The sequence below is a fragment of the Mandrillus leucophaeus genome, unplaced genomic scaffold (genome assembly GCF_000951045.1).
Source record: "Mandrillus leucophaeus isolate KB7577 unplaced genomic scaffold, Mleu.le_1.0 Scaffold235, whole genome shotgun sequence".
Lineage (NCBI taxonomy): Eukaryota > Metazoa > Chordata > Mammalia > Primates > Cercopithecidae > Mandrillus > Mandrillus leucophaeus.
The window spans coordinates 4,869,122-4,886,285 of record NW_012102421.1 but is presented as its reverse complement, the minus strand read 5'-3'; the positions used below and the strand labels follow the sequence as shown (position 1 = coordinate 4,886,285).

Below are 17,164 nucleotides of genomic sequence, written 5' to 3'. Positions count from 1 at the left end.
ACATTTCATGAGCATAAATTAAATTCATTAAGCCACACTGACTTAATGTTTAATTGTAGCATAACCTACTCTATCATGATACTCTATATGCAAGGAATTGAGATAGGGTTGGAAATACACATGCATAAGGATTCATGACAAGGTTCCTACCCTCTTGAGAAAGAAGAGTTTTAGGATTCTAACCCCAAATTCATAGTCCATTCACTCCAGTAAAGAAATGTGTTGTTTCATCAGTATTTCATATTTCTCATCAATAAATATTCTGTGCTGTTAAGCATTATATACTAGGTACATGTATTTCTGAAGCTCAAAGATATGAATGAGGTGGATCTTTATCAGGAGCTTCATGTTACTGACAGTACAGTACTTCCTGAGCTCTCAGCAATCCATTATTTGTAAATGTTCAAAAAAACCTCAATCATTTGATTTTATATAAATCAAATAATTTAATCAATATTCACCCACTCTAATTTATATCCAGCTTGAAAAACACTGTATATTTAGAGAAAGGATTAGAGTGACCAGTTTCATTATCCTTATCTACATGGGCCAAATCTTTGGAAATGCTTTTTCTACTAGATAATACATGTTCTTGAGGAGAGAAAATCCTACGCTGCTTTGCAGGTCAACATTTTGATGGTAGAAAACAAAATCTAGCAAACAATCATCTATTACATAGTACTTCACAAAGGAAATACTGCTAAGACTTATAAATGGAAGCCTAGCCACATTACTGTTAGGAAACGAATGTGGCCCTGGAGCAAACCCATCAGTCCATGTTTTATGAACAGATTGAATGTGTCATTGGCATCTACCGTTGTTTATTACAATGTAGGTTTAATAGTTGGTCTTCCACTCAGCTCAGATTCTCAATAGCAGGCAGCATGCTTATCTGTCTTCGTATCTCCAAGGACTGGAAAGTAGTTGTAACCCTTGACATACAGTAGGTACTTCATAAATGCTTATCAAAAGACTGAAAAAGGACAAACATAGAGAAAAGTATATTTACTAGACTTCCATAATCCATACTTACTTAAAATCCAATCTAGAAATAATATGACTTATATTAGGCAATATACTTTGAAGGCCTGTACAACAGCGTAATCACAGCAGGGTCTTGCTAACTCACAAGTGTGTTCCAGGCATACATGCTGCAAAAACCTCTCTCCTGGGGTCCCAGGGGCTTTCAAATGTTCCACCAGGGGCAGTCAAGACTAGATTCATCATGCGCACGAAATGTTTTCCCATAACGCCATATTATCACAAGTCTATGAACAATTCTGGTTCGCTAAGGTAAGCAATATAGAACTCTTTCCAAATAATAGTATTTCAATTATGCCACGTAAGTAAACAATTTGCTGTGAACTGTCCTGTGTTCTAATCATTTAATACATTGCTTCTATAAGAAAATACTATTTGTCAAATTTTAGTCATAATTTAATATCATTCTCATTATAGATTGCAGGTGCAAATACTTAATAGTGAACAAAATGTTTATCTCAATTTTTCTTTCACATTTTTATGCTTTGAAAATTCAGAATGGATAAAAACAAATGAAGTACAAAATATTTCAGATTTACATAGTGATAAACAAGAAAGCGCTTAAGATTATCAGGAGGACTTACAAATGGAAGTATACTCTAGAACCATCATCTATCATGGCTAAATGTGAGATTAGCACAGCTGTATTATTTGTACATTGCAAACACCTAGAAAGAGATGGGAAACAAATTCTTAGCAGTTTTGTGTGTGGAGTCCTGGGTTTTCCAACAGACATCATTCCAACATTCTGAGATTAAAGTGACTGGGGATCGTTTTGGAGTTGGAATGTTTAACAAAAGTGATGTTGTTAGGTAAAATGTCCAACTTCTGGATCTATGCAGACATCAAAGGTGCAATGAGTCTGGCTTTCACTCTGCTGTTTCTTTCACACTTTAGATTTTAAAGTAAGTCTCAAGGAATTTTTCTTTCCAATTTGAGAACTCACTTTAAAATGGAAACATGCAACGAAAAACAGATGCTGGTTTCCAGAACTCCACTGTCATGAAATACAATATTTGCTAAAGAGATTTAAAAATTAGAATGCTTATTTCTTGCAAAGTACACCATGGAAAACCCTGGGGGGAAAATTCTTGACAAATGTATCCATTAACTGCATTTAAAATTTCTGATTGCCTTTTTTGACCATGTTATTGCTAAACAGCAAAACAAACAAAAAAACAAAAACAAAAACAAAAGCAAAAACAAAAAAAGCCTACATCCCAGCTAGATTTCTTCCTTTAGAATATGGTAGTGTCTTCGATATTTTGTACCATGTGTAGTAGTTTAAATAGTAAAGAAGTGACCATGCATCAAGCTGAAGGTACTGAGTGACTAATGCTCAAGAGCTAGCTCTTTAAAACTATAAATATGGTTACTGTATTATGAGTATATCCACTAATGTCTCATAAGATACTCTTAATGATATCCTATCAGCCCTGAAAAAAATGGCTGCTGCTATGCAACTCCAAAGAGTTACATAGTTATGTATAGTGAATGGATAACACAAATAAGTGGCTTTTTTTGTTTTTTTGTTTTTTTAATAATATGAATTTAAAATAGCCACAAAGAGGGTGAGTGCATGTAAGTGGCTGAACTGCCAGTACAGGGGAAGGTAAATGGGCCTAAACTACGATACCTAGCAAGGACTGGATCTGTGCAGGCTTCTATGTACAGAGACAAGCAGGGTTAGGCACTTAAAGCTTTTTGATGAAAATCCTGGGAAAGAGCTGAGCCTACATTTATTATTATTACTATCAAAACAACAACATACTTTTCATGAAACATGCAATCAGAAACATTACAGAGACTGAAGAGAGCCTAAGAGTTTTCTGAAAATGAAATGACACATTTTTCCAGAGTATTATAATATCTCAATTATAAAATTTGATGGTTTTACATTATCATATTTCTTTAGTGGCAAATACTTCATTAAAAAATTATTAAAAAATTATTGACAATACAAAGCCCTAGTTAGTATACAGATATTACTATACTGGTACCCATCTCGTAAGGAAAATATCACCATCTAGATATCTTAAATATCTTCTATCATCCAATATCTTAAACCAATTTCTTAAATTGTTTTATTCAAAGGTACTTTTGTTGTTTTGCCCCTATTCCTCTATCAATAGTCCTTTTAAAAATTATATCTTACATATACAAAATAAAAATCTAATGTCATAAAAATCTCAAAAATGTAATGTTAGTAGTGTTGATTATCTAAAGAACTCAGCTTCATGGAATAGCTTTCAATCTTTATTGCCCAGATGTATTAAAAAGAATTCTTAAATGTAATGCATCAATGGTCCTAATACATCTGTAAACAGAATACCACTAAAAAAATTTTACTGGCATGAAATACTATACTTATGGTTGTGTGAAACTTTTAAATCTTAAAGCCTCTTAACATAATCATGTATATCTATGTACAAAACATACATAAATTTCACTTTATTTAAAACATATGAAAGAGGTAATTTCAAATCACACTAAACATAATAAATATAGAACTTGCTTTGTTAAAAATCTACAGTATACATTCAAGTAAAGGCTAAACTTCCAATGCCAACTATATTTGAGACAAAATTAAACATTTACAATAATCAGTTTCCTAAAAGTGCTATTTTTAATACCTATAAGAGGAAACTCATTCTAGTGCTTTTGTTTCCATCCAAACATCTATACATTCCTTTATTCACAGAACCAGATGCTTCTGTTACTAAAAATACATATCCAAAGCTTTTATATCCTTTTAAATAGATTTAAGATTTCAATTCTTTGGGGGAAGACGGGGAAGTCCAAACAAACAACTTAGACCATCTTAAGTTATTAGAGATAATTGACTTTATGACACACCCTGTTTCAACTTAGATGTGAAATTTGATGAACATGTTAATGAAAACAATTCCAGTCCACATGTCTAAGGTAAGTCATCTTTTTCTACATGAGAATTTGTGTAGGTCAAGGAGCATCCACTATAGCAACCTTCCTGTGATCCAGGTCTTGACGCCACACTCCATTTTTGATTTGTACATTCTCCTCCAACCTGATTTGGTTTAATTTCTTCAGGAGTCATATTCAGTACATTGATTGAACTGTTGGGAAAAGAAAGGCAGATCTTAGTGACTACCTTCTCCTTCTTTTATACTGTACACATGCCTGGATGTCTAGGGTCTCATTGCTTCCATGTCTTGTGCTAATTTACGTAAATTTGGAGGACACATGATCAAAAACAGTAAAAAGAAGTGTTTCAAAATGGCGTAATTTATCACTTTTATCTTATCTATTTATTTTATTTATCCCTTTAGTCTACTTTGATGCATGCTGCCAAGTGAAGTTTAAGGTAGAGAAGCTTAAAGTAGAGCTTAAGGGTTTTGAAAGCTAATATTCCAAATGTCCCCGTTTTTCTGCCACTATTACTTATCTCTTTATATCTTCTTTCTTTACATGTCCAATTGTTAAAGTATGCTTTCATCTATCCATTCAGACAGATACTTAATGAGTGCCTACAGAAGTGGGTAAAAGACCAGACTCTATAGCAAGATGGTTTTGGTTCAGTCAGCCTCAAAACAATAAATCTGGTTAAACAGTAACTTTAAAATCTATGCAGTTGAGCTAATGAATACTTTTTTATCAACTGAACATGTAATTTTTTTCACAAAAACTTTTCTAAATGTACATTTCTTGTGACTTTTGTTTAATAATTCAACCTCATAATGTGGCAATCTTAAAAAAAACTTAAGTTCAATTCTAAAAATCTAAGCCAAACATCTAATTTAAAATTTTACTTGGAAAAAAAAAAAAGGCTGGGAGCAGTGGCTCACACCTATAATCCTAGCACTTTAGGAGGCTGAGGCAGCCAAACTGCTTGAGCCCAGGAATTCAGGACTAGCCTGAGTAACGTGGTGAAACCCTGTCTCTACAAAAACTTAGCTAGTAGTGGTGGTGCATGCCTAGTTTAGTCATTTGTACAAGGGATTCTGATGACCAAATTACTATAAATTTATTTACCAACAATTACAGTAATTCGGTCATCAGAATCCCTTGCACAAATGATCAAACTAAGTTTTGTAAGTAACTTACGCACAAGTCTCCTTGCCTGGAATCTAAGGCGCAGCCTTTATGTAAAATTCCATTCTACAGTGAAAGAACAATGAGGATGTTGTAGAAATTAGCTACAAATACTCCTAATTATTTTGTTGTAATATTAATATAAACCGAGATCCAAAATGCTTTGGGAGCAAGAGAACCAAGTTTATCAAATAATTTAAAATGTGAAGAACCATGTCAGGCTGCACAGCTTCTCTATTAGTCATAAAACTTTTTTCTGTTTGTTTTACTCTTAGAGGCTAGTTAACAATGAATAGTTTAATTCCTTTAAGCTCCAAAATTATTTCTATGCCACTGATGTTGTTCAGTGGAGCACTCAGAAAAGCATGTTTATATTTGTGTACATGTATTTTTATTTTTATGCTCACTAAATGTTTACAATGAACTAGGTACTGCTTTTAAGTACTTTACATATACTAACACTTAACTTGCAACACCCTATGATTTAGGTACTAAATGCTGAACTTTATTAAACATAAAACAAGGTCTTCAAGAGATATTTGTCAAATATTTCACAACTAAAAACAATGATATAAAAAGCTAAATATGTAAAATATATAAAAACAACTGAGACAACTATGTTATGCTATCTCTTAGATATAAAATGCATTACTTGTCAATGGTGGCTAGAATTTGCATCTGTGTCTATACAGATAGTTCTGATTGGTCAAATTTGGAAGTCTGATTAACATTCTATGTAAGAAAATACTATGAGCTTACACATTATCTTTTGATTGTAAAATAAACAAACTTTCACTTCCCATATTCAATTCATCTACTGGTCTAACTTCAAAATAGGTCCCAAATTCAAGCATTTCTACCTTCACATTATGACCCTAGTCCAAATTACCATTGTCTTTTCGTTCCCACTCCAATAGTGCCTCCTAACTGGATTTCCTGGTTTCTATTAGACTCCTACAATCTGTTTTCGACATTATAAAACAGTACTCTTTTTCACTCTCTTAAAACTAATGTTTTTTCTATTCCCCTTAGAACAATATTTGACCTACAAATGCACACTAAAATATTCTGTAAATAAAATCCCAGATGTGTTGGGGGTGGGGTGGAGAGAGCGAGCAGAGTGGGATTATGTATGAACAATATTGATCATGAGTTAATAATTGTTGAACCTGCGTCATAGGTACACATGGGTTCATGATTTTATCCTCTCTGTATTTGTGCGTATTTGAACTTTTACATCTCTCCATCCTCATCTCACACCTCTAGGTCTTGGTCAGCACTGCAAATGTATGAGGTGTGTCCCACCTCAGGGTCTCTACACTTGCCTAGAGTGCTCTTACCTAGCTCTTTTTCATCCCCTCTAACATTTACTTGGAGTCCTAATCCCCACACCTCTTAAAAGTCAACTACAACTTATAGTGTGTCCTCCTCCTCCTTTTAAAAGCTTCCTTTCTTGTTTTAAACTCCATCTATTTCATAATTCTTGACCCAAGGGCCAGCTGGCTTCTTCAACCCTTAGTTCCACTCCAGTCTCTTAACACAGGCCGAGTTTGCTTCAAGCTCTGACTGTTTTCCAAGGCCATTGTCTCCTCCTTTTAATTAAGAGCAAAGAGATTGCCACCATACTTTCTAACTTACCCCTCTGACCTTTTCTATTCCTCTCTATCTTACTAGCAATGGTCTACATGCTTTCTCTGCTTCGTTTAAAATTAATCTTGGAATTGGCGCTGAAGCAGAGTATTGGTATTATTTTAGAAAATGATATAGTAACTTGAGATAGAGGAAAATACCAAAATGTAGTAATTAAGAGCAAAATATGGGTTTCCCAGGGTGGAGAGCCACGTTTTCTTACACTGTCATCCTTGGGCACAGATTTTATCACTCAATATGAACAGGCATTTCTCAGTTCTTTGCCCTTCAACAACAATAAAATGGGCATGCCAGAAAAAAATGTTAAGATATGTACTCTACAAAAACTGTCAAAACAATATCCATCTATTTAATACAATTAAAGTACTTAAAATATTAATTCCTATAATTAAGATTATGTTCTAAATTATATCTTAAATGTGAAATAAAAAGACACACATCACATGATTTACCTCCAAGAGGACAAGGAACAGATCTACCTGTTCACCGTTGTATTCCCAGCATCTAGCACAGTGTCTTTATATACTGGACACTCAATATTTGTAGAATGAATAAATCATCTACTAAATTCCTCTCCAAAATCTCTATTGCTCCTAATACTACAGACACGCCACCTTCTCCTCAGCAGTGCAACTTTACCAATTTTTAGAAATATGTGAAAAGATCACCTATAGACAAATACCTATGTTCAGATACGCAGGAACGTGTCTGGCAAAAGTCTGAAGTGGAAGGTGAAGCAGGAAGAGATTTAGTAAGTTTAGACATGCAAACTGGAGACCCATTAGATACATTGTGAGGCTTCTTTTGCGGCTGCCTCGAGTGCACTATAAGATTGTCCCGATCAGAACCTGTTGTAAAACAAGGAAGGGAAAAAGGCAGTACATACAGTGAGGCATTAAATATAGTGAAGGTAAATCATCAGGATGATTCATCTGCAGTTCTGAGTGAGGTAAGAGATGGAACAAATTCAAATTAATATCATTAATCTTGCTATCTTTGTTGCATAGTCCACATGTTTCAAAGGATTTTTTTTTTTTTCTTTTTTTTTTGAGATGGAGTCTTGCTCTGTTACCCAGGCTGGAGTGCAGTGGTGCGATCTTGCCTCACCACAAGCTCCACCACCCGGGTTCACGGCATTCTCCTGCCTCAGTCTGTAGCTGGGACTACAGGTGCCCGCCACCATACCAGGCTAATTTTTCTGTATTTTTAGTAGAGACGGGGTTTCACTGTGTTAGCCAGGATGGTCTCGATCTCCTGACTTCGTGATCTGCCCGCCTCGGCTTCCCAAAGTGCTGGGATTACAGGCGTGAGCCACCACACCCAGCCAAAAGGATCTAGTTTTAAAAATATTTCTAGGCTGGGTGGGGTGGCTCACACTTGTAATCCTAGCACTTTGGGAAGCTGAGGTGGAATGACTGCTTAAGCCAGGAGTTCAAGATCAGCCTGGGAAGTATAGTGAAAGTTTGTCTCTACAAAAACTTTTTTAAAATTACCTGAGTACGGTGGTGTGTGCTTATAGTCTCAGCTACTCAGGAGGCTGAGGCAAGGAGGATTGCCTAAGCCCAGGACGTTGAGGCTGTAGTGAGCCGAGATGCACTCTAGCCTGGGTGACAGAGCAAGACTCCATTTTGAAAAAAAAATTCTAGATGTAAATTTTCAAAAACTTCACATTATTGCAAACTCACAACAAAAGTCACTTTGGGTATGCACAGTTCCCCTCTCATCCTCACTTTGACTACAGTAAATAAAATATTAAAGTTGATTTTTAGGCCAGGTGCAGTGGCTCATGCCTATAATCCCAGCACTTTGGAAGGCTGAGATGGGTGGATCACCTGAGGTCAGGAGGTCAAAACCAGCTTGGCCAATACGGTGAAAACCCATTTCTACTAAAAATACAAAAATTAGCCGAGCGTGGTGGGCACACACCTGTAATCCCAGCTACTCAGGAGGCTGAGACAGGATAATTGCATGAACCCGGAAGGCAGAGGTTGCAGTGAGCTGAGGTCACGCCACTGCACTCCAACAGAGCAAGACTCCATCTCAAAAAATAAATAAATAAATAAAATAAAGTTGACTTCTAGTTATAATTAGAGAGCTCTAATTGGTGATTTCCAAAGTTCTGTATTAATAGTACATAATATTTTGTAATATGTAAATAACTTTATTTATATGCAAGTTCAAATTAAAGAGTTTATAAAGTACTCACTTCCTGAGAAGGCACTGAAAAGTTTCACATTTTCTGAGTTCTGGTGGTCAAAGGTAGTCATATTTAAAAACTGCTGCTTTAACCAACTGGCTCTTTCTTCCTCAAATGCCTTTCTCTGCCATAACAAACCAAAGGAATAATGATCAATATTTCAACGTCCACACAGCTGCCATTTCACACGATTGCTCTAGCTATCTGTGTTTGCTCTCTGGCTATCTATACATACTTCTTATGTCAAATGAGTTAACCTAAAAAAACTAAGAATAATTTTGGCTCTCGTCTGTAATCCTACTATTTTGGGAGGCTGAGGGTTGGTGGAGCACTTGAGCTGAGGAGTTCCAGACCAGCCTGGGCAACATGGCAAAACCCTGTCTCTACACAAAATACAAACATTAGCTGGGCATGGGGCACAGGACTACAGTCTCAGCTACTTGGGAGGCTGAGGAGGGAGGATGGCTAGAGCCAGGGAAGTTGAAGCTGCAGTGAGCCAAGATAGCGCCACTGCACTCCAGCCTGGGTGACACAGCAAGACTCTATCTCAAAAAAAAAAAAAAAAAAAAGCCGGGCGCAGTGGCTCATGCCTGTAATTCCAGCACTTTGGGGGGACAAGATGGGCGAATCACAAGGTCAGGAGTTCGAGACCAGCCTGACCAACATGGTGAAACCCCATCTCTACTAAAAATACAAAATTTAGCCAGGCATGGTGGCGCGCACCTGTAATCCTAGCTACTCAGGAGGCTGAGGCAGGAGAATCACTTGAATCCAGGAGGCAGAGGTTGCAGTGAGCTGAGATCGCGCCCCTGTACTCCAGCCTGGGCGACACAGCGAGGCTCTGTCTCAAAAAGCAAAACAAAGCTGGGCATGGTGGCTCACACCTGTAATCCCAGCACTTTGGGAGGCTGAGGTGGGTGGATCACAAGGTCAGGAGATGGAGACCATCCTGGCTAACACGGTAAAACCCCATCTCTACTAAAAATACATTAAAAAAAAAAAAATTAGCTGGACGTGATGGCGGGCGCCTGTAGTCCCAGCTACTCCGGAGGCTGAGGCAGGAGAATGGCGTGAACCCGGGAGACGGAGCTCACAGTGAGCCGAGATCACGCCACTGCACAATCCATCACAAAGCAAGACTCCATCACAAAAAAAAGAAGCAAAACAAAACAAAAAAAAACTAAGAAAAATTTCACTTAAGAAAAAATTACATTTAGAAAATAGAAATTCATGTTTCACCTACTAAACCATCACTGTCTTCATATCAATTTTAAGTTCACATGAACAATGCAAAAAATGGAATAGAATATTAGCCTAACTTTTGAACATACAAAACATTACGAAGTTACAAACAAAAGAAAAACATTCTATATTGTAAATTAGTCACTTGAAAAAAAGGACCTATGACTTCATCAAGCATTTCTCTCATCCTCCAGCCATCTACCAGTACTGGTAGCCACCACCACTAAACCACAAGAGGGCATATGCAAATTATGTCAGACCTCCCCCTTCTGAACAGCTGATGAATCCTAAACTAAATTCTCCATCAGCCCTCAGGTCTTGCATGCCTCCCTCTTATCCCTCACTATGCACACCATCCCAGTGACCAGACGGAGAAAGATTCTCATGCAGGTAAAGGCACCTGGCAACTGGGAGCAATATGCAAAGCATCAAGAGTATCTGTTGGAGTACTGTGGGGGATATGGGCTCGGAAACAGGTAGGACACAATGCTGGTGCAAATGTTGTTCCCTGAAGATAGCTACTGATGAAACAGACATTTAGACTGGAACTGAGGAAATCCATGTCAGCTACTTAAAACAAGCAACACACAATCTTTCATTCATAAATATTGATACAGAATTATGCATCACCAAACATTTGAGAAAACTAGTAATAGAAAAAAGGTCAAGATAAATAGAAAACTGACCATGGATAACAGATAATTCAAGAGATGAAAGAAATCTTTAAAAAAAATGTAACACATATTATCAGACAGATTAATAAACATCTGTAAAATATCACGCTACATAAAGAAAAGCAAAAATTAGGGACATTAGAAAATTTTAAAGATAAATTCTGAAACAAAAACTTAGTGGCTAAAGCAAATAATAAAACTGACCCTGAAAGGCCAGTTTCGTGATCTCTAAGATAAAGGTAAGAGAATATTCCAGAATTGAGAACAAAAGTCAACCTGTAGATATATATTCAGAAGGCCAAATGCGTTTCTAACAAAAGTTTCAGAACACAGAGAAGTCAAAGGAAAAAATAAAGATGAGAATTTCCCTAAATTAAAGAAATACAGAATCTTTAGGCTGAAAGGAACTCTCCAGACATATCCCACTAAAATGTCTAAACTTTAAAAAAATACCCAAGCTTCCACAGAGGGAAACAGAAAACAAAACACAGATATCTACAAAGTAACACAGGTATATTACAATCAGGCTTCTCATCAGTAAAACTAAACACTAGAAGAAAGAGAATAATTCAAAGTTTTGAGGGAAAAAAATGTAATCTAAATTCTACACCCAGTCAAACCAATCATGTATGAATATATTTTTGAATATTCCAGAATTCAGAATGTTTATAGCTCATGCACTATTTATAAAAAAAAATTACTCAAGAAGGTAATACAGCAAATTGAATAGAAACCCAAGAAAGACAGTAACATGAGATATAAGAAACACGGCAGCCGAATCTGATTCAGGAAATCACAAAGGAAGCTACAGAGAAAGTCAAAGAATTCACTAGATAGTGATATATCTCTCTGGGTGGCAAAGTCTTAACAATACAGAGTATTTTCTGTGTGAAAACATATTTGGTTATAGAATTATATTTACATAATTGTAATGTTATCAATTTTCTTTCCTGGTTTTCCAACTTTGAAGTCTCAAGTTTAGACAAAGTACTTATACCTGGATTGTATTGAAGGACAAACTATAAATGTGATAACAATGAAAAATAGTATCACAAACAAAAACTGCAAAGTAGGGGAGCAAGAGAGGTAGAACAAGAGTAACTACAAGAATGTCCTCAGCTTTCACTGCAGGGATGAACTGACACTGACTAAAGTTGAACAAACATGAAATGAAATGGAAGCTTCACATTATTTCCTTAAAGCAAAAAAAAGAGGCAATCAGAAGAACAAAAGGAACAACATGAAGACATGAGATGTGAATGAGGAAGGGTGTAGGCAGGAGATACAATAAGGACACAGAATTCCTTATCTTTCATAGCAGAGAATCAATAAACTGATAAAGAAGAAAACTTGAAATACATTAAAAGTTAAAATAGTACTTCCTACAAGAATTTCCAACAGATACTTTTAACAAAAGTTACCTCTAAGGACTGAAACTGGGGATGGGAAAGGAGGAGACTTTCTCACTTTGTAGCTTTTTTTATGAGTTTTGTTGATTTCTTTTAACTATAGTCAGACATTACTGCTACAATTTTTGAGGGGGGAATATGTTAGAAGACACATTGCTAAGTAAAAAAAGCAAGCTACATGGAGAAACCCTGTCTCTACTAAACATACAAAATAGGCCGGGTGTGGTGGCGCACGCCTGTAATCCCAGCTACTCAGGAAGGCTGAGGCAGGAGAATTGCTTGAACCCGGGAGGCAGAGGTTGCGGTGAGCCGAGATTGCGCCATTGCACTCCGGCCTGGGCAACAAGAGCAAAACTCCGTCTCAAAAAAAAAAAAAAAAAAAAAGCAAGCTGTAGAGTGTATATATAACAACAGCAGACTGGGGAGAAGAGAACTTAATTTTTTTATTATACTTCCTTTTTAAACAGCAACGCAGTCTTGGTTGCACTGTCTTCTGACACCACACCTACTGACAGTGGATGAATGATGGATACCAAAAGAGATTTCTTGTGGAAATCTCTTAGCAGGAGAAAGCCAATCTGAAAGGAGTAATAAATGCTTATAGCCTTTTTTTTTTTCGTTCAGTTCTCAAATCTGGTAAGGGGAAATAATCCCATTCTATATGCTCAGCCTCCCTTTCAGTTCAAATTATTTATGAGATCACCAGTAAATATTTTAGAAAATAAGTAAATAGCAAGAAACCAAAGTAGACCTTAGAAGCATTCTACTAAGGCCCACCCACCTCCAGTATTTTCAAAAGCACTACCATTATTTAAAATACCTCCAATCCCAGGCGAATAGCGGCTTCTGTAAAGCTTCGTCTTTCTCTCTCAAAATTCTTTTTCTGCTCTTTAAAAAGCGACCATTCTTCTTTGAGGCGTTCCTTTTCTTCCAACAAATAACAGTCTCGTAATAGTGAAGTGGTATCATCATCACATGCAGTAGCGAGCTGCTGCTATTAAAATTTAAAACATAGTAAGTTCCTGAGGGGCCCTGCAACACTCCAACAACTTGAAATGAAAGCAAAGGAAGGCGGGTCAAACTTCAGGGCAGGAATAGAAATTATTAAGAATCCAAAAGTCAAACGAGAATTCCCATTTCCCAAAAGCTACGACCCCAACTAGCAAAGTATGGAATATTTAAGGAATGGTACACAACGTATCTGTTAGCAGGAAACGTAGACTAGAAAACTGTCAAATACCAGGGCCTTATGAAATAAAGGAATACAAATCTGCTAAGGTTCAGCACAATTCTGGCTTTTCATGGAGAACAGTTTTACAAGGTAATTCATATTCACCTGCAAAAGCTGTTGCTGAGTTTTAATCATTTCTTTACACTGCTGAATTTCTAACTCAAGTTTTTCAGTTTCTTGTTCGTGGTCTTGTCGTGAGATTACATCTTCATCATTAAAACCTTCCAGGTGTACCTTTGAAACTAAGACAAAATCAGTAAGTTGACATAGGTTTTATAGCCACCATTTAGTTTACAGTGTTTTTACACATATCGTTAAAACAAGGGCTCTCAGAACTTTTATCTTTCTGGAATTTTATAGGTTTTCTAAAAAGTAGTTATGTCCTTTGGCTTTTTAAAATTTCATAAGCTATAACAAAATTACATTTATATTATTTTAACATTATAAAAAATTTTTAAGCAGCACAGCTACTACAGGAGTTCATGACAATTATATATTTGTACAATTTTAAGACTAAATGATATGCTTACAAATGGAGTTCTATTGCCAACATTTAATTTGTAATCTATATTTATTCAAGATTATGTCCTAATTAAAAACAGACAAAATGGCCATATTCAGAGAAGAGAAAAATAAAATCATTATGTTTTTGTTGACACTGCTTCAAAGATCAATGACGTGTCACAAATCTTGCTCTCAAATATTAAATTCAACAAACACGAAGTCCAAACACACTTGCTATTTGCTAATAGACAGCACTGATTCAAATGAACAAAATCTCGAGTATATTCATTTTGGTGTTGTAATAATAATTTTGCTGATTGCTCTTTACTACTTAACACAATGGCATTGAGTTCATATTTTGACAATTTAAATTTTTTCCTTAAATAGGCTTCATTTACTGAGCAGAAATCTTCATTTTCCTAATTTAAAAGCAAACTTTACCAAGTAGAAAATATTAAGAATATATTCATCAGTGTAGAGCTATGTATAAGGAAAAAGAATAATGTCTGAAATAATAAAGTGAAAAAAGCACACTAAACAAAAATGTAAGTGATATTCAATTTTTAAAAATTTTTTAAAAATAAGTATCTCGCAAATCCATAGAGGAAAGTCTAGAAAAATATGCACCAAACTGTTAAGTGTTATATGTACGGAATGGAGACCTGGATATTCTACTTTATACACTTCCAAATTAATATTTTCCATTAAACATCTATTATTTTAAAAATAATTTTAAGTGAATTACTAGGAACACAGTAATCTGCAAGCATCTAGAAATAAGCAAAAAGTTCCTATCTATACTATGATAAATATTTCTTGATTTTTTGAGAGTCAGTAAAAGAGACTCAGTTTTCTCTCTTTTTTGGGGGGGGGAACAGGTGGTGTGTGGTTACATGAATAAGATCTTTGGTGGTGATTTCTGAGATTTTGGTGCACCCATCACCCAAGCAGTATACACCATATCCAACGTGTAGTCTTTTATCCTGACTCAGTTATCTTTATTCGATTATATACTGCATCCAGAGCAGATGGATCCATGATGTCCTCTTTTCAAACATTCACTCTGAGACCAAAGTGTATTTTTCTCAGTGAGGTTCAAACCTCACATCTAAATGTATGTAAAATCTCGGCTGTGCACTGTGGCTCACACCTGTAATCCGGACACTTTGGGGAGGCCAAGGCAGGTGAATCACTTGAGGCCAGGAGTTCAAGATGAGCCTGGCCAACACAGCGAAACCCCATCTCCACTAAAAACCCACCAAAAAATTAGCTGGCTGTGATGTGCGCCTATAGTCCTAGCTGCTCAGGAGGCTGAGGCAGGAGAAATCACTTGAACCTGGGAGGCAGAGGTTACAGTGAGCCGAGATCGCACCACTACACTCCAGCCTGGGTGACAGAGCAAGGTTCTGTGTCAGAAAGTAAAATAAAATAAAATGAAAAAATAAATGTATGCAAAATCTTGCTTTCAAACCACCAAACTGAAGTATAGTACTTTAGCTCTGAGCCTACAGATGTAGCTTTCTAACTGACTGAAAATCAACACCTTACCAAATGTCACAACTCACTTTACATGCAGAGAAGCAGTGGTTACCTTGGTTATCAAGTTTTTCTACATGACTTTTCAAAATTCTCCACTGTTTTCTGATGCTGTTTGTAAGCTGCTCTCTCACAGTTTCACAGGAAAGGTCCCACATACTCTCTCTGCTCAGTTCCCCAGCATCTTCTTCAACATCAGAAATAACCTACAAGTGGAGAGAGATGAAGAGGAAAGGCTACCACCTTACAATGGCTTTAGATGCTCAGGCAAGTAGTCTTCAGTTTGATTTCCAGAGGGAGCCGCATCCGAAGCATTTCTGTGCTGTGTCTTATGCACATATGACCCAGTATTTAACATAAATGTCTTGGGGAAAAAAAAAAAAAAAGACAGAGACTCCTAAATTCAGCTCTCTCTAAACCTGAATTTGAATCCAAATACAGTTAATGACAAGAGTCATGAAGCTGTCCGAGGAGGTATCAATACCTGTCTAATGTGTTGGATGTTTTCACACGTTATTTAACCCTCAGCTCATTACAATGTAGGAAAACTGAGGCTTAGAGAAGCAGCATTACAACTAAGAGGCAGAACTGATATTTGACATTAGATCAACTTGTTTCTAATCCTAGGCTGCTTAAAGAAATGCATTTGTAAAATAATCTCTGAAGTATTTAATAGAAGCAACTGTTAATTCTATTTTCCTCATGTACTTTTGTATACAACTGGAGATATTTTTCTTTGTATTCTGCCAAAACACGAAATCATAAAGAAGTAGCAAACTTTACTGATATATGATCATACAGAATCAAAGCAGGATAAAGGACATGGGGAAACAATACTAAAATGGATATATGTCATAATAACCCACATCTACATAAAGTAGTTCTAATTTGTCATTAATATTCAGGAAGGTAGAAAGATATGCTTCACTAATTTGAACAATAAAAATCTTGCTGGGGTAAAAAGGAAGATAAAAGCTGAAAAGAAAGAAGGGCTGATTCGACTGCTCTCACATAGAGATCAGCAGGATGAGGGAGCAACTGAGTCTGAAGAACTCTATCAGTAGTTGAGGTCAGCAACGGCTAGTAGAGGTCAGGGATTCGGAGGCAGAGCAGACAGGGGAATGGCCCAGGATCCGGCTCATGGTGATTCTAGCCCCTTCCAATCCTTAAAAGCTACTTGGCAGTAACTGTTCCAAGGAAGCACAACTTGTCTTCTGAACATTTTAAAGCCTATTAGAATACTACGAATCTGTTAGAAAAATTATTGGCCAGGCGCAGTGGCTCACACCTGTATGTAATCCCAGCATTTTGGGAGGCCGAGGCAGGCAGATCACAAGATCAAGAGATCGAGACCATCCTGGCCAACATGGTGAAACCCTGTCTCTATTAAAAATACAAAAATTAGCTGGGCGTGGTGTTACATGCCTGTAGTCCCAGCTACTCAGGAGGCTGAGGCAGGAGAATCGCTTGAACCCGGGAGGTGGAGGTTGCAGTGAGCCAAGATGGCACCACTGCACTCCAGCCTGGCGACAGAGCGAGACTCCATCTCAAAAAAAGAAAAATGAGTAATTATTGCACATTTCTCAGACTGAACAGAACTCTGTAACCA

At 36.6% G+C, this 17,164-nt stretch overlaps 1 protein-coding gene across 2 annotated transcripts in view; it reads right to left on the bottom strand.

Annotated features, from left to right (window-relative positions):
• Positions 1-430: 430 nt before the first annotated feature.
• SSX2IP (synovial sarcoma, X breakpoint 2 interacting protein) overlaps positions 431-17,164 on the bottom strand; it is a 47,273-nt gene continuing 30,539 nt past the window's right edge. For both annotated transcript variants that reach the window (XM_011982132.1, XM_011982133.1), the window contains 6 exons: positions 15,611-15,761; positions 13,621-13,757; positions 13,105-13,278; positions 8,969-9,083; positions 7,445-7,610; positions 431-4,136 (listed from right to left, as the gene is read on the bottom strand). In XM_011982132.1, coding sequence (XP_011837522.1) covers positions 3,962-4,136; positions 7,445-7,610; positions 8,969-9,083; positions 13,105-13,278; positions 13,621-13,757; positions 15,611-15,761 — 918 coding nt within the window. In that variant the 3' untranslated portion in view covers positions 431-3,961. The remainder of the gene's footprint in view (positions 4,137-7,444; positions 7,611-8,968; positions 9,084-13,104; positions 13,279-13,620; positions 13,758-15,610; positions 15,762-17,164) is intronic.